The 21,520-nt window shown below is 36.4% G+C and overlaps 1 protein-coding gene across 2 annotated transcripts; it reads right to left on the minus strand.

Moving 5' to 3' along the window:
* Nucleotides 1-4,920: 4,920 nt before the first annotated feature.
* On the minus strand, nt 4,921-18,010 carry LOC125655047 (rabenosyn-5-like). 2 transcript variants are annotated; one of them, XM_056143212.1, is made up of 10 exons: nt 17,878-18,010; nt 16,079-16,141; nt 15,273-15,417; nt 14,826-14,966; nt 11,848-11,991; nt 11,410-11,571; nt 11,083-11,291; nt 10,775-10,845; nt 10,424-10,510; nt 4,921-9,617 (listed from the first exon to the last, which is right to left on the minus strand). In XM_056143212.1, the coding sequence occupies exons 3-10, from the start codon at nt 15,409-15,411 to the stop codon at nt 9,086-9,088; spliced, it is 1,485 nt and encodes a 494-aa protein (XP_055999187.1). In that variant the 5' UTR covers nt 15,412-15,417; nt 16,079-16,141; nt 17,878-18,010; the 3' UTR covers nt 4,921-9,085. The 2 variants fall into 2 exon arrangements, with proteins under 2 accessions (XP_055999187.1, XP_048741157.1); XM_048885200.2 differs by lacking the exon at nt 16,079-16,141.
* Between the last annotated feature and the right edge of the window lie 3,510 nt (nt 18,011-21,520).

Genomic DNA, 21,520 nt, shown 5'->3' on the forward strand with positions numbered 1-21,520 from the left:
TGTTTTTGTTTGTTACATTATGTATTCGAAATCCCACCAAAAACTGCGATGAACTGTGTATGTGTGTGCGTGCGTGTGTTTGTTGTTTTTGTCAGTACAAGGTAATACAAGTATCAATGCTTTGCCAGTAAGGGAGAATGTAATGTATTATATTATTTGATGAACGCATTCAGAATGACCAGTCGCGGTACTTGGCTCGAGTGTTTGGTTCATGACAGGGAGGTCGTTAGTATGAGCACCGTTTGTGCCATGACCGCATCAAACCCAAGACCTGAAATAGGTAGTAATTGCTCTTTTGCCAAACATGAGAACCACTGGTCCTTAAAAACGGAGGTCCTGTGTCATGGCAGGCGTTGGCACGATAAAGTAACATCCATTCTACGTCTTCAGTACCATGCATAGGTCAAAATCCCTACTTCACTTACAGTTATATGGGTGAAAAATTATCGAAGGACCTAAAACGAACAAATGAAAGATGAAGATAACGAACAGTGATTAATCTCTTAACTCATATAAGGGAGTTGAGAAAACACGGACCCCTGGACATACCAGAGGTGGGATCAGGTGCCTAGGAGGAGTAAGCATCCCCTGTCGACTGGTCACACCGGCCGTTAGTCCTATGTCTTGATCACGTAAACGGAGTAGTCTGTAGAGTCGAGATCAGTGTGCCAAGAAAGGCTTAACAATGAAACACGCCAGATAGCATTTGGCCTAATGATAGCTTCTATTGACAAACTAATCATTATAACGACCATCGAATTTGCAAAATTCTTAATTTACACGAGACTGTTGAAACCCCTGTAACATCAACTGTTTGTCAGTACCATGCCTCGATTTAAAAACTGATCGTACATAGATAAAGCTCTTCATTGCATATCGATTCAGTTGAGAGATATAAACACCATATGCAGGTGATAATGGAATATTGCTACATAAATATGGGAAGTTGACGATGGAGAAGCTGAAATCATCCCGTTTGTCATAAAGTTGAGTTGTTAGTTTGTCGTTAATACACATTTTCAATAAAATATTTAAGTACGAAGCAGATGTGGAATACTGTGGTCACCTGTCTTTTATTTATGAGTTCACAGGGATATATCGAATCGACATATGAATGAAAATGTTTAATGCTAATAAACAAAATCAGATCAGCTAACAAAGGAGCACAATTTGTGTTCATGGCAATTCCAACCGACTGTTGGAAACCTGATCACCAAAGACTACTAAGATATATATTGTCAATGACGAACTCCAGCAAAGTTTTTTTTTTTAACTTCAGAGTACTTGTGCGTAGAATCAGAGTGGTGTTTAACAACGTATGTTTGGATGACTGGTGACTAGTCGAAGAAGCAAATGTCTATGATATCAAAAAGTCTAGTCTTTAATTTATCATAAGGAATGGTAGTGTAAAGTGTTGAAAAGTCATCCGTTATGATGTTGTTAATTTGTTAACAATTGTACGATTTCAAATTTACTAAATGTTTTTAAGAATTGTTTAGAATCCACATTTGATTTACACCACTCCTGGCATATGTTGTGTCACAGTACGTTTGAAGTTTCTCCTCAGTTGTTAATATTTTTGTGAGGAGCAATGATAGGGACTTGGTAGAACATATACTGGATCCAGCAATGTATCTTTGTTTGTAAGGGGTTTGTGAAGTTCAGGAATCTAGTATAGGTACGGTAACTCATATTCATCCGACCCACTGACTGGCATATTAAATGTGTCGCGAAAACTGAAGCATGGGTTTGAAGCACTTCATCTTTTGAAAGGGCAGTTGGAGTATAAGTACAATTATATAATGTACATTTAATGTCAAGTTCGTTTAAAATACAGTTGTAATAATGAGCCTTACAAACAAAGACAATGTTGTTAAAAGGTTTGTCAACTGGAATCAAAACATAATCCTCATATAACCTATCTAATTCTTTTATCACTTCTGGTTTACTAAACGCAAAAGGATAGATGGTACTTCACATGACACTAGTTTTATGCGTGTTCCACGCAACGCAGTGGAAAAAATTCGCCCCAAACACGGTGGACCTTTAAAATTGTCGTCACCTTTGAAGTCCAATTTTTTCCGCGCGAGCTAGACATTGAAGTCCACGGAGGATCTCCGTGGATGCCACCGCGCATCTCCGTGAATGTCACCTGTACCTCCGTCGATGCCACCGTGTACCTCCGTGTGATAAAACAAAGAAATAAAAGAAATACATGTACGTACTTTTGTTTTGATGTGCATGTCTAATACTGAATTGTAATATTCTCTGTATACTCTTAATCCACTCTGACAACGTATCAAATTCTTTTTCATATTTAGCCCATCGTCTAGCATAATCTTCGACAGAATTCAAAACAAAGATGTAGTTCTATCACCAAATGAAAGACCGAGGTTCTTTGAATTTAGGACTGTTTGAAATAATTGATTCGAGGTCCTCATATCAACATCACCAGTAATGAAATGTCCAGTTGGACTATATAGTTGAAAGAAGATGAAGAACAAGAACACGTAGGTGGAATAAGTATAAGATGGTTTGTAGGGAATACAGGGTGTAGACTTGAACTTGAAATAAGTTGGGATACAAGACTGAACTTTCTTATGAAGAAGAATGGTTGTTTATGTTGACGGCATCTATTCCTTTGTTTGTAAACTTGAGTTTGTGGAACTGGCGGTGTGATTCGAAAGGAATATCATCCATAACCCGTGGTGGTGACAACATCCATAATCATAGAGTTCAGTCTATATTCTGGTGTTGAAAAATCAAAGTATGGACTGATTTTGGCCTTTTCAAATAACGTATTCAGAACTCTCAATGGGATAGACTAAGTTTTGTGCGAATTATCTGTTGGCGTAAGGTAAAATTGAATCAAACGTGCCAACGCGTATGCTTGATGTTTTATATGAACGATGTCTATGACCGCGTAAACTTGCATCTTTGTGTATTTGGGAAAAGTCCCATCACATTCACTGTTCGTTATCTTCACCTTGCATTCACGTTATTTCCTTGTGGATTAGTCAAATTTCCCACATTGTATACATCACCATTGTATCCATATGGAAATACAGTACCTAGAGTATCGTTGTCTACGGAAAAGGGTACTTAAAGTTGGATTGTCTGTATGATAGTAAATTTTTTTCAAGAATCCTGACCCTCATGGACAAGATGGAGTGGATGGGGAATTACAATGTTTATAGAAAAGTTGGTTACCACCATTTTTTATTTGAAATCTGTGTCCCGATATTCTTTTATTTAGTGAACCCTTAGTCTTCCCGATATGAATTAAGCCGCAGATGTTATACTCTATAGCGTAGACAACGTTATAAAGAGATGTAGAGGCCAAATTCTCAAAGGTTTTGGAACAGAAACTACGTCCGGTGAGATTACTAGTCAATGAATTTCAAGTGATCAATATATCACAAGTTTTTACAGAACAAGAATAGAAGTCACAGAAGTTGTTCTGCATAGCCAACTTCTACTTTCTATGACCGTTTTAGATGATCACTTGTGAGATACAAATACAGGTCATCTCAAAAGCTTACAGAAAGTCGGAACGACGTACGAAGATCACCTTCGGCGGGAAAATCACATTTTGGATGAATTATCGGATCTATATTTTTTCATTGAGTTTGGGGGGTATGTAAACAAGAACAAATTCACGCTTTCCACACTTCAGGTTCTTGTGGTTAAGAATAGGATTAGCTCTACACATCTTTGAATCCTCCCTATTGGGGCTCCATCCTTCTGTAACAGGAAGGGAGAAAATGCAACGGACCAGACCAGGATTCGAACCCGGGCCCCCTGAATCTCTAGTCAGGTGCTCTACCAACTGAGCTAACTGGCCACCGGCGATCGAACCCGGCTGACCGTTACACTCCTCCCTCCTTAAAATTTTGATCTTGCTCTTTTATATCAACACAACCTAGTTATGAAAGATTTACCATACTTGTATCAAATGTTATCATATTACTTTCTCTCTCTTTCACCACCCCTCTCTGTCTATCTCCCCACTCCTCTTTTTCTATCTCTCTCTTGCTTTAATGTATGTATATGTATGCATTTGTACACTTATTTGTGACATAGATCTCAATAAATTTGTAAAAAAAAAAAAAAAAAAATGTCTTCACACCTGAAGACATCAACCCATGATCTTTATCCCCTGGCAGGCATTTTCACCTGTCAGTTCCAGGGGCTGGTCCACGGCACCAAATGTAAGTGGAAGGGAGAAAATGCAACGGACCAGACCAGGATTCGAACCCGGGCCGTTGGCCAGTTAGCTCAGTAATGGTAGAACACCTAACTAGAGATTCGAAGACCAGCCCCTGGAACTGACAGGTGAAAATGCCTGCCTGTCCAGGAGTCCGTGTTTGCCCAACTATCTACTTTGTATTGCTTACAGGAGTTATGAGATTGATCACTGTTCGCTATCTGTTATCTTCACCTTTCATGCAAGTATTATTTATGATTAAATCCGTGTTTGCCCAACTCTTTATTTATATAGGAGTTATGAGATTGATCTTCACTTTTTCTTAAAAGACTTTGATAACTGGCTTGCTAATTTAATTTAAAGTATTTTGGTCACCAAAGAAATGTACTGAATTTACTGATCCTGTAAGGGTATCCCTCCTCCACGTCCTTTGGCCTTGTATTGTCTAAATACTGCCCCTTCCGGAAATCAAGACGGGAAAATTGCATTCCTACACTTCAAGTGCATCACGAGCCATTTAGAAAACTACAAAATGTCTAAACCATTTTTCAAAAAAAAAAAAAAAAAAAAACCAACTAAAAAAAAAAAAAACCACCTACCTTCATCACTTCACCACGTGTACAAAGTTGTAAGCAAGTATTTTATTAAATCTAGAAGCAATCGATTTTAAAGTCAATCATGTTGGATTAAGCTGACAAATTGAACAATTGACAAACTGTAGTATTATTTATTTCAAATCTTTAACGAAATATATCTAAAGCAATGAAATGCTCTACACAATGTCTTTGTGCTAATTACAATATTCTGCGAGTTATGCATATGTAACAGTAGGCTATCTGTTAAGGTAGCTCCACACTCATGTGACGTCGCAAGTTTTCCACAAAAAAAAATTAATGCAATTAAACTTTGTGCGTGAGAGAAATACATGTATATCTTTTTAAGGAATTGTATTGAATGGGTATACTGAAAAAGGTACATTATTTCATACTGATTTTTTCAAACTATTTTTTAATCAATTCAATTGTTTATATTAAGAAATTTAATACGTTGCCAAGGGCAATAATTCCTATGCCGTTATTTTCTCTATTGTATGTCCATTATACAATGATTTCACGATATCCGTGATTAATTTATATATACATGTATTCATAAAGTAGCAGTATTTCAAACTCTTCACATTAACATTTTGTTATTTTAACCAGTTTGTCTATACTTTTATAATGATCTTCAATGAAAATATGCAATTTTCTGATGTACACTTAACATATTTAGAAAGGTACCAGCATAAATATTTCCCCAGCTTTGAACCATTGGTATTGATAAGTCACATGAGGGCGGAGCTACCTTAACATGACAAAATAACAAACACATGTAAATGAAAGACTCATCATAAAACAATCCAATTCCGACTGTGAACAATGCTACTGAATTGTACCTATTGCTTTTTAAATTGAGGTGGATATTCTCTTTATATCTACTTCAACGTGGAAAATACAACAAAATGAAAAATTAAATATATAATTTAATCATATGTAATATTTCTGCAAGCATATTTAAAGTGTTGCCCATGTAAAATGTGAAGACAACGTCAAACATTTAAATGAGACTTGTTTGGAAATTATTAAAGCATAGTTTGGGGTTTTTTTTCGGAGGGGGTGGGGTGGAGGGTGGTGAATGTCTCTTTTTATCCAACTAAACAAAGGACTTCTATAATCATTGCCAGTCTTCCCATTTCATTTGACTTAAGAGTAAAACTCCTGTCATTGATGAAATACTTTCACGCCACTCAGCCTACTGTTTGCTCCAAAATCATATGGTGTTTGTTTGTAGGGGGTGGGCGTTTCCAAAACTTCACACCTCTACACAGAATTTGATGAACTCCAGTTCCTTTGTCTTTACTTCGAAATTTGGGATTTGGTTTACAAGTAATTTTCTTACTTCTAAAGCAATTTCTATGGCTTCTCAAAAACTGATCATAATCCTAATGTTAACATGGGCTGAAAATTACTTCATTTATAAACAAAGATTTCATTTGTATCATCTAATCTTTACATCAAGCTCCATGTATCCCTACATACAATATATCTAACAAAAAAGAATTAATTCATCAAAAACCATAAAATCTACCATTTTCTCATTTACTCTATCTATCATAGAACATGACTCCATCTTTTGTACAAAATTTCAACATTTAATGTGAGTAAATGAAAACGTGAAAAAAATGTTATGCAATAATCTCCGAACAAGCCTGGGATAAAGTTCTGTTACTTAGGTGCCGTTGAACAAAATTCATTTATTTGTAACCCATAATAACACAGACTTACATCATTCTTCAATACTGGTCATTAGCTTGTCTATTTGCATATACATGTACTGTTTTTTTTTCTGGTATATAAACAAAACAAAAACACAATACAATACTGAAAACTAAGACACCTGGAGTGTGAAAAGCTTGTATAAATCTTACTTACATACCTCCCCCCTCTATATACATATATTAGTATCTCACAAGTGGTCATCTCTAAGGCTTACGGAAGGTTGAAACTGACTATTCAGAATGACTTGTGTGGATGATCGGTGGGGAAATCACCTATTTGGATGAAATATTGGTTCTGTATAAAAATAATTTCATTCTAGAAAGGGGAGGGGGGTATGTACATAGGATCTATACAAGTTATCCACACTTCAGGTGCCTGTGAGGTTTACAAGTGTCTCATAACAATTCACAACTTTCAATTTAAAATCAAGAAATAAGTATTGCACCATCCAATGAACAGAATGAACTAAATCATTTGACACTGTGCACAGTTTTACAATCTATACATATTCATAAAATAAATCACTGTACAGAATATGATATATGTAAATACACATGTACTACATACAACCAATAACTGATTATAAAGTTTAAAGACTTACACATTTTAACACACCTAATGATGGTTTCTCCGTTTTAGTTTTTTTTAAAATGCAGCATTAAATAAAATTTGGCACAATAATTGACTAAAACCAACATCCTAGTATACAATAAGAATTGTACAAAATTCACCACCAGAGCTCACGCTGAACGAAATATTACATGTATTAGTGAATTTGCTTCAAGTACAGATTTCAAACCTCTAATTCTGTGGTCTATCATCAGAGTTTTTGAAATCTTATCTTGAATCATATACCAGACATTTTAATGTCAATCCATGCAATGAAATATACACTGTCACTATCTAATGGTATTGATCCAAACAAAATTTTGGCAGACATATCTTTCAGACTGGTTGTTTTAAAAATCTCTGCTTAACACAGTACATAAACTTTTACCCCCACATACAAAGAGGCACTTCATGAACTTGGTTTGACATAGAAGAAACTGACTGATATCTCTAAATCAGCATAGCTTCTGTTAAAAACCCAACAACACCGCTGATATCCTGCAGACATCTGTAGCAGTGGAGCCCTCACAATGTCATACTATATATTTACGATATCACAGAACACCGCTGATATCCTGCAGACATCTGTAGCAGTGGAGCCCTCACAATGTCATACTATATATTTACGATATCACAGAATTCGGGCCCAAAATTGGCTTAACCTCTGTGGAGTCATCCACTGTATTTATGTTATTCTAAAAGATAGATAATGTACAGGAGGAAGAGAAAGTCCTGATATCATCGGAATAACAAACCCAATCAGAAAGAAGTTAGTGAGATATAGAATCGCTGTGGTACAGTGTAAGTGGGAAGGCATGTGACTGTATAGTGCAGAGGTACCTATTTCTGATACGTAAATCAGCACAAGTAAGCAGCTACTGAGAAAACTAGCATATCAAAAGCATCAGCATTTACCCTATAAGCAGTCATAGAAATCAGCAAATACTAGTATTTCCTGAATCAGAATTCCTAGCATTTAAAATCAGCATTTCTAGCATTTAAAAGCAGCATTCCTTGCATTCCAGCCGATGCTGGTTTTGTAATTCTGCAGATTTAACAAAATGTAGCAAGGTGCGATCAACATTTTGAACCTTTATATGACAATGATTATGGTTTAAAGCTAATGATAATAAAAAACAAAACAAACGCACACAGAACATAACGGTTATGCTGTAAATACAGAAATATAACTAAAGATGTAGGTGTTTTCATTTTTTCATTATTTTTTTTGTTACTTATGAACATAATCGCAAAAAAAAAAAGAAAAGAAAAAAATGGAAAAAAAAGAAAAGAAAAAAAAAACTGTAAATAAACTTTGTTTTATTGGTTTTGAAATCAAAAAGATCACTGCTGATATTTAATATCAAAATTATTCATTAAATAACTTCCATTAGCATTACAAGCACTTACTTAGATTTGAGACAGATAAAACTACATGTAGCATTAAATCAGCAAGCATTGATAGCCTTCAAATCTGACAGCAAGCATTGCTAGCATTCAAAATAAGCAAACATTGCCAGCATTCAAACCAGCAAGCATTGTTAGCCTCAAAGATAAGCAAGCATGACATTTTAGAAAATCAGCATTCATACTGTTACTGTAACAGAAATAGGTTCCTGCACTGTACATTTGCATTCATGACATTTTACATCTATTTATATCTACTTTGACATGCCCTTGTTCATTCTCTGTATTCCCATTAGAAAATATTATGCAATATTGATGCTTTTTGTGTGTGTGGTAGTGACAGTCTACAGTTTATACATGTACTCGGCGATCAACACCTTACTGGCCTCACATTGAATACATACACAAAAATCAAATTAATAGCTGCACAAGTCACAGATTTTTTTTATATAAATTTAAACTTGCACAAAGCCACCAAACTTAATACTAATACATATGATTTACACAGTGTACAACTGAAACTCTTTTATGACTAGGGATTTGTTTAAGACCAGTTTTGTCTTTGTTGACGTAGATATTCATTTTGGAGTTCCTTCAGGTTTTGTTCTAGCATTTGCACCTCATCCAGCTTCCCTGCTTGCCTAGCTTGCTTTATATAACTACGTATTATATTCATTTGTTGAATCATGGGATCATCCGTATTATTGAAATTAATATGCGTGGACTCGTTTGGGATCCACCCCGCTAATTTTTTAGATCCTGACCTCTCCCGTGTCTCTGTCTGTTTCACGTTCTCACTTCTTGTCATCTCCTTTTGCTCTTTGTGTTCCTTGGCCTTCCTTTCCCTCTCTTGGGCCTCAAACATTGCTTGTCGTTCTGCTGCTATTCGGTTCTGAATTTCTAGCTTTCTTGCCTCTTGTAATTTTACATATTGTTCTTCACTCGGTAACGACTGTAAACCTAGCATATTGTCCTGCATGAAATTCGTTGCATAAATCCTTATGGATCTTTGTAGAAGTAACTGTTTTTGAGAAGGTTCTTCTTCACTGTTGAGGCCCAGATTTAGAATCTTTTTGCTATGCAAATAAAGTGTTTATCAAATAAAGTAAATATTCTGACTGATAAAACACAATTGTTATGTTAACTGAATTTACAGCAGATTTTTATTTAAGTGGTTATACAGATATCAACGCACAGCAACACATGATTAATATAGGGTTCATCTTTCCATTGAAGCCACCCTTGTTATCAATATAGAGAATCACCCACATTTCAGTTTCTGGTTTTTTTTTTAGAGTTACTCTCCCTGACAGGCACCTGTCAACACTTAATGAATACTGTTCTAAAATTATGTAATTGTTAATTGTACAAGGAAGCGTTCAGTAGACCACTATCGAGACAGGAAGTATGAAACAATGACAGCCAACAGGAAATTAACAGTTATCTTAAGTGAAAGACTTCTACATTCTTAACCTTTTTTACCAGGATGTCTCTCCTTGCCAATGCTGTTGAAGCATTGATTTTTCTACTTTTGTTCATAAGGGACCTGGGCCTTCACGACTGGGAAAAATTATCGACATTCTTATTAAATGGGAATAGTCAATAACACTGTAATTATAACCTTAATTGCTGTATAAAGTACACATACATTAGTAATTTTAATATCATTATTCAATTAATTTGTTATGAAAATAGCAGTCACAGTTCTACATTTGTAACTTTCTCTTTCTTAGGGGGGAAATGGCAACTTCATTTTGGAAAAATCGCTAGTTTTTGAGAGGGGAAGGGACCTGTATTCAGATCTAAATAGAGTGTAGAAAGATCACTGTAAAGCAAGATGTCAATAAAATGTCTGCACAATATTGTATCTACATGTACTCACCTTAACCCATCGATTGTTTCATACAGTTTGGTGATCTTTACTCTGTATCGCTGGGCCTCTTGTAAACTATACATCGACTCACCACAACTGCAAAACACACAGATAACCATACAGCATTACTTAACTAATCTAAAAAAAACTGAGCTATTTAGTAACAATTATGGAAACCAAATAACTTTTCATTATATTGAAATGTAGTAAAGAAAAAAATAGTGGTGGTTGGGGTGGAGTGATTTCTTAAACAAGGATTTTAAAACCTCTTTGGTTTACTCAGTCCTCCCTGACTGGGGTGAATGAAAACCTCTCTGGTATACTCAGTCCTCTCTGACTGGGGTGAATGAAAACCCTTACCTTAGTGATTCTATCATAGGCATGTACTTGGTCAATAACTCTTCTACAGCCTCCACGCAGGATTTCATTTTCTGTTTGTTGAATTAAAATTAAATCAGTCAATATAACAACGTCCAATAAAGAGTTGATCTGCTTTGGTCATAGAATATAAAATTTGAGAGGACTTTGGTGAAAAAATAATTTACATAATAATACATGCACCATAATCATGGAAAATTATTTTTTAGTCACTTTGTACCTATCTTATTGATGTCTGATGAAATCTAATTGTTACATATGAATTGCGATTGTTGTACTGTGCAGCTTACCTCATAGAGCAACACCACAATGGGTTTATTTGTGCGCTGTTCTATTTGTTCGTTGCGCCGTTCTAGAAGATTCCGACATTTTTCACATGTTCTGATGTGGGGATCTCCTTCCGGACCAAAAATAGAATTAAGGCTGCTGTTGCTTCCTGTTCGACGGAGGAATCCAACCTCCTGGTCTTGGTTTTGAAAAGTGGGATCCGTTAGTTTTTCTGAAAATAAATGAAAAAGATATCCAATTTCCCATGGCAAACTAGTGTTAAGCCATTCTAATACAACGGTATGTCTTAAACATAGTCATTATCATACATGTATATATAGTAAGCTTACTTGCAAAAGAGTGTGTTAGAAATTGTGAACATTTATCACACATAATGTCTCCGCACAGACGACAGTGATGACGACGTCTGGTCAAGGTAAAGCTACGCTTACAGAATGGGCATTCTTTGGCGTGACCATCGGGCATCCATGGAACAATGGCCTTCTCATAAGCTGAAAGTAACACAATAAAACTGGGCATGTCAAGTAACGCAACAAAACTGTGCATGTTAAAGTGTGGAAAAACATTTATTAGTCTTATTATGCTCATATAGAGCATGTGTGTATTTATGACACTTATATATAAGTAAACTAGCACATGGGTTTCAACACAAATGAAATATTTCATTCAGTCTGTCAGTAAATGAAATTTAAAATAAGATATCATTGATATACTACTGGTATATCAAAATGTCTGATTGACGAAATTTTAATTTCACAAAACTGAACCTTTTCGTTTGCTGGTGTCAGATGGTACATCTGGTCCTGTAAGCTTATCCAGTCGAATGATCAATTTATTTGTCTCTACAACACATCTGTCCACTTTTGCCCCTCTGTGTGCTTTAAATAAGTCCGTCCAGGCTCGAGTCACCCCTAATCAATATAAACAAATGACAATTATTACTGCCTGTTCCAATCTTCAAAATTTATTTTCGCTTTGTCCTCTGAAACAATTCATATAATACAGAGTTTTATTCAACTTTGTGAAGGTACCAGTGCCAAGAACTATATAAATATCTACAGTATTAGACCTGACACCAAGATCATGTAACAAACTCAAACTAAAGTAAAAATTCCACTCACCTGTACGATGTTCATTACTTTAGAATGGAAACTATCAATTCACAGACACTAGAAATTTTATGAAGCAATATTGAACAAGAGGTACTGTGAGCAATGCTCACTAAGAATACCCCCACTTACCCCAATCTCCCAAAGGGTGTTGTTAATAGGTATAAATTACCTCTTTCCTGAATGTAAAAATATGGTATGCCTTTGTAGAAGAAAATGGAAGATATAGTCCGAACACAAATCCATGGCATAAACCTATAATTTTTACCTTGAGATCAAAGGTCAAGGTCATAAAGGGGTAATGAATGTACATGACACATAGTCTCACGGTGATACACCCATGTCTTATGGCATGACTATGTCAAAACCCTATAATCAATTTTGACCTTATGGTCAAAGTTCAAGGTCATATAGAGGTCATGAGGGTACTTGACACATCGTCTCATGGTGATGCACTCATGTGTCAAATATGGTATGCCTATGTCAAAGAACAAAGAAGGCATGGCCCTGACACAGATCCATTGTAAAAAACCTTTAATTTTGACCTTGAGGTCAAGGTCATATGGAGGTCATGAAGGTACATGACACATCGTTTCATAGTGATACACTAATGTGTGAAATATGGTATACCTATGTCAAAGAACAAAGAAGTCATGGCAAGAACATGAATCCATTGTAAAAAAACCTTTAATTTTGACCTTGAGGTCAAGGTCATATGGATTTCATGAAGGTACATGACACATCATCTCATGTTGATACACTCATGTGTCAAATATGGTATGCCTATGTCAAAGAACAAAGAAGTTATAGCCAGGACACGAATCCATTGTGAAAAAAACCCTTTAATTTTGACCTTGAGGTCAAGGGTCAAGGTCATATAGAGGTAATGAAGGTATTCAACACATCGTCTCATGTTGATCCACCTGTGTGCCAAATATGGTATGCCTAAGTCAAAGAACAAAGAAGTTATGGCCCAGACACGAATCTGCACAGACAGACAGACGGACAGACGGACGGACAGACAGAGTGATTCCTATATACCCCCAAGAACTTCGTTCGGGGGGGGGGGGGGGGGGGGGGGGGGATAATAACAAATCTATTTTGGAATGATTCCATTGCAATTTAGATTTTGAATAATCTGAAGATGTTACATGATTTTGGGGACCAAGGGCAAAACGCCAAAATCCTCTAATGTAATCCTAACAGCTACCCCCCCCCCCCCCAATTTTTTTTTTTTTAGAAATCTAGATGCTCTCAAAGTGCATATCATACACCAATCAAGTTTTTTCGACTTTTTATACTAAGTAATATCTAAACTTGATTTATAAGTCTCTCTATAATACTATCCAGAACTTATAATAAAGTCCCGTGAGGATCCGGGTTAGAATAGGTCCTCAGTACCCACTGCTTGTCGTAAGAGGCGACTAAATGGGGCGATCCTTCGGATGAGAGCGCAAAAACCGAGGTCCCGTGTCACAGCAGGTGTGACACGATAAAGATCCCTCCTTGCTCAAAGGCCATAAGCGCTGTGCATAGGCCTAAATTTTGCAGCCCTTCACCGGTAATGGTGACGTCTCCATATAAATGAAATATTCCTGAGAGGGACGTTAAACTATACAATCAATCAACATAATCAACGTGTTCTGCCAAATACAGTTTTAACATTAAAAGTTTAACTTTTTCATTTCATTTACAAACAAAATACAGACACAATTGTTAATTCTAACTGAGTCAGTCCAAGTATCCAACACAACCATGCTCAAGATACAAAAGGTCGACATCTATGCTTGAGATACCAAAGGCTGAGATCCATGCTCGAGATAATGAATGATAATATCCATGATAAAAAAAACCAATCATTGAGGTTCCAAAGGATGACATCAATGTTTAAAATATTAAAGGGCAACATCAAAACTTGATTTACTTGAAGGGCAAATGTTACAGTTATACACATTCATGTTGGATTTTTAAGTTTAGTATATAAATGTAGGGCAATACTGAAAGGGGCGTAACAAATGATAAATGTAGGGCAATACTGACAGGGGCGTAACAAATGATAAATGTCGGGCAATACTGACAGGGGCGTAACAAATGATAAAAGGAAATGTAGGCACTAAGTGGTCCCTAGCAGGTCCAAGGCAGAACTCTGGTAGGAGGTCCAGGGTGGGGGGTGTGACGCCCCTGCTGAAAATGGATTTAAGCATTCTGAAATGCTATAAGATGGCTGTTTTATCTTCATATTGATTCAGGCTTGAGGGAACATTTTAATCTCCTGATTTTAACCTAGTCGAAAATTTCAAATGAAAATTCAGACCACAGCCAGGATACAGAAAACCCTGAATATAATGCACGTTGTTGGCTTTGCTTCGCGGATGAAATGTGCCTCCTCTTAAAAGAGCTTAACAAATGATGGAAACTCAAAGGATGCAACCTAGTACTATTAATTTAATGTTATGGTGAATGGAAATAGCATACCAAGGTGTCCCTAACCAGAAAGTGTGGAGATAGGCATAAATGACTTAATTTTTTTGTGAAATTATATGTAGGCCCAGGCGTTTTGTGCTACCATTGATGTTACAACCCTGACTGAGAGTAGAATATGTGTACACAAAAATTAGCAGTATTATTCAACAAACCTATTTCCTGTGGCTCCCACATGGCAGGGTCATATCCTGATACCGTGACTGCAGGACTTTTATAGACCGAGGACTGCAGGCCACCATCATCCACTTCATCCTTCTCACCAAGGATTTTCTTTTTGGCTTTTCCAAAGAGACCTGTTAAAAAACAGATGACATGCTTTAATAAATTGTGTAACTATATTCTTAAATCTATCTGTACTCCCTGACATGACATCTTAGTCTCAATCAAAACAATTTTATAGTCAAATATTTCATTTCACCACAAAAACAACAGCTGATGAACAAAGGCTTACAAGAAATCTGAGGATAATTTGTAAAACCATTTATGTGTGGTGTACCCTTTATTCAAATTAATCTTTAAAAAGTACATGCACATCTTTAAAAAGACACACCGGAAAATATGATGATGCACATGAAAACCTAAATAATTGAGTTTTCTACCTCTTAATTGATGCAGAACATCCTTATCTTCACTGGAATGTTCCTCCTCAAAGTGGTCCTGCAACATTGTGACCGTGCCAAGATCTTTCATACACATCGGGCAGAGGAACCCCTCTCTTACTTCTGATGCAGTTGCCATTCTTATCTGATGGCAAATTCAAAACATTGTTATTATCAATTCAGCCTTTGTCTATCCATGACTATGAAATTCAAAATTAGAACATGTCAGATGTATCTTAAATGTTCTTTCATGAGAATGATTTTTAAACATGTCTGACAGTCATTACAGGGCTTGAAATTAACATAGTGTATGCCTGTCAGTCCATGACTGGTTAAAAGTCTGGCGGACTGACAGACATTTGTTTTAGTCAATCCAATGGGACTGGTCAATTTTCTAAAACGTCATTCTGGAAAATATACTTATGAATCTTAAATGAGCATTTGGTATTCCTCTGTAGAAATCAGACGAACCCGATTAGTAAATATGAATCTCACATAAGTATTACAATATTGTTTGTGGCATATTGAGTTAAATTACATATTTTATTTTAATAACATTAATGAAATGTGTGATTATTTCTGGCAAACTCTGGTGGACTGGTAAAATTTTTCTGCGGACTGATTGAAATTATACCCCATCAGTCCAGCTGGACTGGTGACATAAAAAGTTAGTTTCAAGCCCTGCATTAAAAATACCGGTAATGGGTATTCTTATAAAAAGAAGCTACAACTATAATAATGCACATTTGATTAGTGTACTACATATATCATATCTATTTGCAAGTATATATGTAAGTACGACATACTAGATTATATTCAGCAGGTTGGGAATGGCCCTGGAACACTTCCCCTTTAGCAAGATTTTCTTCCTAAAACATAATTATCCCTCTTTAGTGAGAAAATAAACATTACCATAAACAGGTGATTTTGTTGTTTTTTTATTGAAAATGACAAATCCCGAGCAATGTTGAATAAACAAGTTTGGGAACAATTTCCCTACAGCAAAATATTATAGCGAAAACGCAATTATCCCTCACTAACGAAGGTAAATATATCCCTTATAATCGAGAAAAACACCCGTGGAGTACATCTCTTCACGTTTCACGTTAGCTGCAGAACTGTAGCTCTCTGAAAAAATATTTTGACGGAACAGAGAGCTACAGAATTGACCGGCTACCTAACATGGCTACGTCAACAAATGAAATCATTTGAAGCTGGGAGTTTTCAGGTCGTATGGGGCTTTAATGAATATTTGAAGGTATGTTTGGACACAAGTATAATAGGAAAATATGCTAGGAATTTTTTGATATTAAATTTCTGAGACAGCAACACAAGAATACAACGATATAAGGCCTCAACCGTGTGCAGCTTTTTGTGCGCTGTAAATCTAAGGTTTTTATAAGGGGTGGATCTGTAGCTCTCTGTTCCGTCAAAATATTTTTTCAGAGAGCTACAGTTTTGCAGCTAGTTTCACGTGAAAAGAAGAAAAAGTGCTGATATATTTGGTACTTCTGCAAATTATATATAAATCAAAACAAAAACACTCACGATATGCATTGGATTTTAGACTCCATCCCTCTTGCGTAGCAAGAATCAAAATTTCTTGACTGTGTTGTCAATTTTGTAAAGACAATATGCGTCATTTTGAGTGTGTGTTGCATTTATTCAGCATTGCAGAGTTTGCCATTATTTAGGAGATTTGTTCCCAACTTGATAACTTCAGATAAGTGCAACACAACATGGCATAATCTAATTTCAGTGAGATTCGTCAGGGCTGGATATTTGGACTGACGCCTCTCCTGACGTGGTCATTTGAATCGGCTTCGAAAATAGCCAACTTGATTTACTGTGGGATTTACACCATGTAAAGGTAAGAAATGCATGTTTCATTATCATAGGGAGTTAATAGGATGTCTAAAGCGAAAAGTTGAAGCCGACAAGAAATTCAGTTTAACCCATTTTAATCGCAACAAGCAGCCGAAGTTCAGGCAAAATTTCCCGAATCACTTTCTGTGACACCGATCTGAGATTTGGAAGAGGCGTCAGTCCAAATATCCTGCCTCGATGAATCTCGCTGAGATTATAGGCACAATCTGCCTTCATAAATACAGTAAAAAAATTCATATCAACGTTGCTGAGTAAGAGAGTCATTCTCCCATTTTCTCTTACTTAGCAACGTTGATATTTCCTCCTTGGCTGAAATCCAATGCAAATCATAAGTATATTAAAAAAAAAAAGTCATTTGTATTGTTTTATATATTTGCAGTAGTCAGTTGGTAGTATCGGACATCTTTATAGACTTTTTCTTCTTTTTCAAGTGAAATACCGATATATGGCTTCCTCGGATGCTTTTGTTGGTTGTACGAGCGTATTTACTCTATCTAGAGAGGGATAATCGCGCTTTAGTGAGAAGATATCGCTATAGGGTAAGTGTTCCCAACCTGTTCTGAGTGTTCCAGATACTAGCATCTGCAGATGCTAGTCACACCCCTTCAGCATGTTCAGCTAAAATTGCTTCCATGATTTGTCTTCGAAACTTTGCAATAAAATGAGGTTTTAAATGGCATTATCGAGTTTTATAGTTTATGCATACAACTCCACTTACGCAGGCAGTATTTGTAAATCCCTCTCAATCCGTTTTGTGATTCTCTGGAAACATAATCTCCGCCTAAGTCAAGCTAGCGGACAATAAGCTAGCGGCCAATAAGGATTTTCCCTAATATTTATCGCTTAGAAAATGTACGTATAACGAACCCGACAAAAAAGTACTCTCAATATACGGCGCCTAGCGCCTAAACTAGGGCATGTGTCACTCAGGTGACCACAGGACATTTTAGGGCATTGACCCCTCTAATAGATTCTGACCCCAAAAGGGTAAGTATAGGCACCGATTTGGGGCACGGCGGCGCCAAATATACCCTATCTAACTATATGCGGTAGGGGTCTAGGTACGGCGCCTAGCGCCTAAACTAGGACTTGTGCCACTTAGGTGACCACAGGGCATTTTAGGGCATTGACCCCTCTAATAGATTCTGACCCCAAAAGGGTAAGTATAGGCACCGATTTGGGGCACGGCGGCGCCAAACATACCCTATTTTTACTATCTAACTATATGCGGTAGGGGTCTAGGTACGGCGCCTAGCGCCTAAACTAGGACTTGTGCCACTTAGGTGACTACAGGGCATTTTAGGGCATTGACCCCTCTAATAGATTCTGACCCCAAAAGGGTAAGTATAGGCACCGATTTGGGGCACGGCGGCGCCAAATATACCCTATCTAACTATATGCGGTAGGGGTCTAGGTACGGCGCCTAGCGCCTAAACTAGGACTTGTGCCACTTAGGTGACTACAGGGCATTTTAGGGCATTGACCCCTCTAATAGATTCTGACCCCAAAAGGGTAAGTATAGGCACCGATTTGGGGCACGGCGGTGCCAAACATACCCTATTTTTACTATCTAACTATATGCGGTAGGGGTCTAGGTACGGCGCCTAACGCCTAAACTAGGACTTGTGCCACTTAGGTGACTACAGGGCATTTTAGGGCATTGACCCCTCTAATAGATTCTGACCCCAAAAGGGTAAGTATAGGCACCGATTTGGGGCACGGCGGTGCCAAACATACCCTATTTTTACTATCTAACTATATGCGGTAGGGGTCTAGGTACGGCGCCTAACGCCTAAACTAGGACTTGTGCCACTTAGGTGACTACAGGGCATTTTAGGGCATTGACCCCTCTAATAGATTCTGACCCCAAAAGGGTAAGTATAGGCACCGATTTGGGGCACGGCGGCGCCAAATATACCCTATCTAACTATATGCGGTAGGGGTCTAGGTACGGCGCCTAGCGCCTAAACTAGGACTTGTGCCACTTAGGTATACTTGACACGTTTCCCTAAATTTTTTCATAAATTTTTACACATGTAATATCCCTTCAAATATGAGATATTTTCATTTTTTGAGAAAGTTGACCGGGTCTATAGTGCGAAACTATCCCTTTCACGCCGTGCCAAATCTGATGTACATTAATTCGTACGAATATTTGTCGTGTATCAATGAATACTCGATAGACCAGTGTTTGATGTTTGAAATGAAATGGGCCCTGTTTGAGGACCCACGTGGTTGGCGCAGACACGTGTCTTTGTTATGATTTACGTAAAAATCATAAATATGTTCAATCATACAATGAGAGAAAAATTAATCAGGTCTAATAATGTAAAATAAATTTGGATTTTTTCAGTAATGCCGTATTAATTCTATGTATAAACACCAAAGTAGTTTTATGCAAAGTACCACGTTTTACAATCACTTTATTAGCATGACCAGGGGTGGATCCAGAAATTGGGGTTAGAAGGCGCAACTTCATGATGCAGGGGTCGGGGGGGGGGGGTGGGGGGGTGCACCTTGAGACCCCCAGTGGGTCCAGGGCTAAGCCCTGGTGGAGGCTCCCGGAACCTCCTAGATTTTACGGATTTTACAGATTTTATTGGGCTTCAAATATGTCTTCTATGTGGAAATGTTTACTATTTTCTGTCATTTTTGATAGAGGGGAAATCAACAAAATGACGCAAATTTTAAGGGGTTTTGGAAAAAATGTAAGTTCTCCCAATAAAAGTAATTCAATAAATCAAAAGATTTTGTCATTTCTTGCTCTGAGAGAGGAATGAATTATTGCTTTTTTTATCGTTTACATTTTTCTAAACAAGAGACCACGATGTACCTTAAATCCGCCACTAATGACCCCCTCCCCAACGTACTAGATTGTTATTTCTAAATCATTGGAGGATGTTCTATTTCAGAACGGAATTGTTTAAATTCTTGATACTCCATTTGAAAATTTAGCAGAACGTAGTATTCATCATTCCATGGAATTTTGTGACATGTGCACTTCCAGCATATGTAGATATTGATATAAAAATAACAGATTTATATGAAGTAAACCTAATTATTAGTAAATTTTGAAAGATGATGGACATAATGTATTTAGATATGTATTTAGGAATTTCATCGCACAATATTCGGGTTTTTTTCAATGCTGCTGTTCTATGGAGCGCCAAATTAACATACACTCAAATAATTGAAGATATCTTATTCAATTATTGCTCTCTTTAATTGAATTAATGCGTGCATTAAATCAATTATTGCTTTCATCAAATGAATTAATGCACGCTTCAATTCAATTATTGCTCTCCTCACATGAATTAATGCGCACATCTATTGAATTAATGAGAGCAATAATTGATTTAATGTGCACATTAATTCAATTATTGCTCTCTTCAATTCAATTGATGCGCGCATCAATGCAATTGAATTAATAAGAGCAATAATGGAATTCAATTATTGTTCTCTTCAATTCAATTGATGAGGGCATCAATTTCGTAGAAATATTGCTCGCAATAATTAATTTAGAGCTCGATATAAATAATTTGATGATCTCTCTAATTCAATTGAAGATATCTTTAATTATTTACAATGCTTTTGTACAAGGAATTAATGCGCGCATCAATTCTTTAAAAGAGAGCAACGATTCAATTAAAGAGATCATTAATTCAATTTTGGATATGTTGAGTTGAAGATATCTTTAATTATATAGTTGCTCTCTCTAAAAGAATTATTGTTCTCTTCAAATAAATTAAAGATATTAATTCAATTGAAGAGAGCCATATTAGAATTAATGCGCGCATTAAATCAATTATTGCTCTTATCAATTGATTTAATGCGCACAATATATCAATTATTGCTCTCTTCAATGAAATTGTAGCGCATCAATTCAATTGTCGATAGCATTAATTCATTTGAAGAGATCATTAATTAAATCAAAGTGCGCATCAATTCAGCTGAAGAATTATTGCTATCATCAATTCAATTAATGCTAGCAATAATTCAGAATTGAAGATATCATTAATTATTTGAAGAGATCTTTTAATTAAATTGTTGCGCGCATCAAATGAATTGATGATATCTTCAAATAATTGAAGATATCTTCCATTATTTCAGTTTATGTTAATATGACGCTCCATACTGTTCAGACCTATCAATATCAAAAGAGTAGTGTGACTCATGTCATATTAATAAATGTTATATCAGCAAAACTATGCCAGTAAACACGCTCAAAATCAACGTTATTTTCTATAAAGGATACTGACACAAATATTTGCAAGGTTTGAAAATTTGGGAAATTGTAAAACATTTATTTCAATTTCAAAACATTATTGTATGTCACTTTGCAATTATTAAGAGATAAGTAT

This window comes from Ostrea edulis, chromosome 7 (genome assembly GCF_947568905.1).
Source record: "Ostrea edulis chromosome 7, xbOstEdul1.1, whole genome shotgun sequence".
NCBI classification, from domain to species: Eukaryota; Metazoa; Mollusca; class Bivalvia; order Ostreida; family Ostreidae; genus Ostrea; species Ostrea edulis.

Coding starts and splice junctions, on each gene's coding strand:
- LOC125655047 (XM_048885200.2), bottom strand. CDS start 15,411: ATGGCAACTGCATCAGAAGTAAGAGAGGGGTTCCTCTGCCCGATGTGT. Junction 14,967..15,272: donor TGTTCTGCATCAATTAAGAG/GTAGAAAACTCA, acceptor GTTTTTTAACAG/GTCTCTTTGGAAAAGCCAAA. Junction 11,572..11,847: donor TGACACCAGCAAACGAAAAG/GTTCAGTTTTGT, acceptor TGTTACTTTCAG/CTTATGAGAAGGCCATTGTT.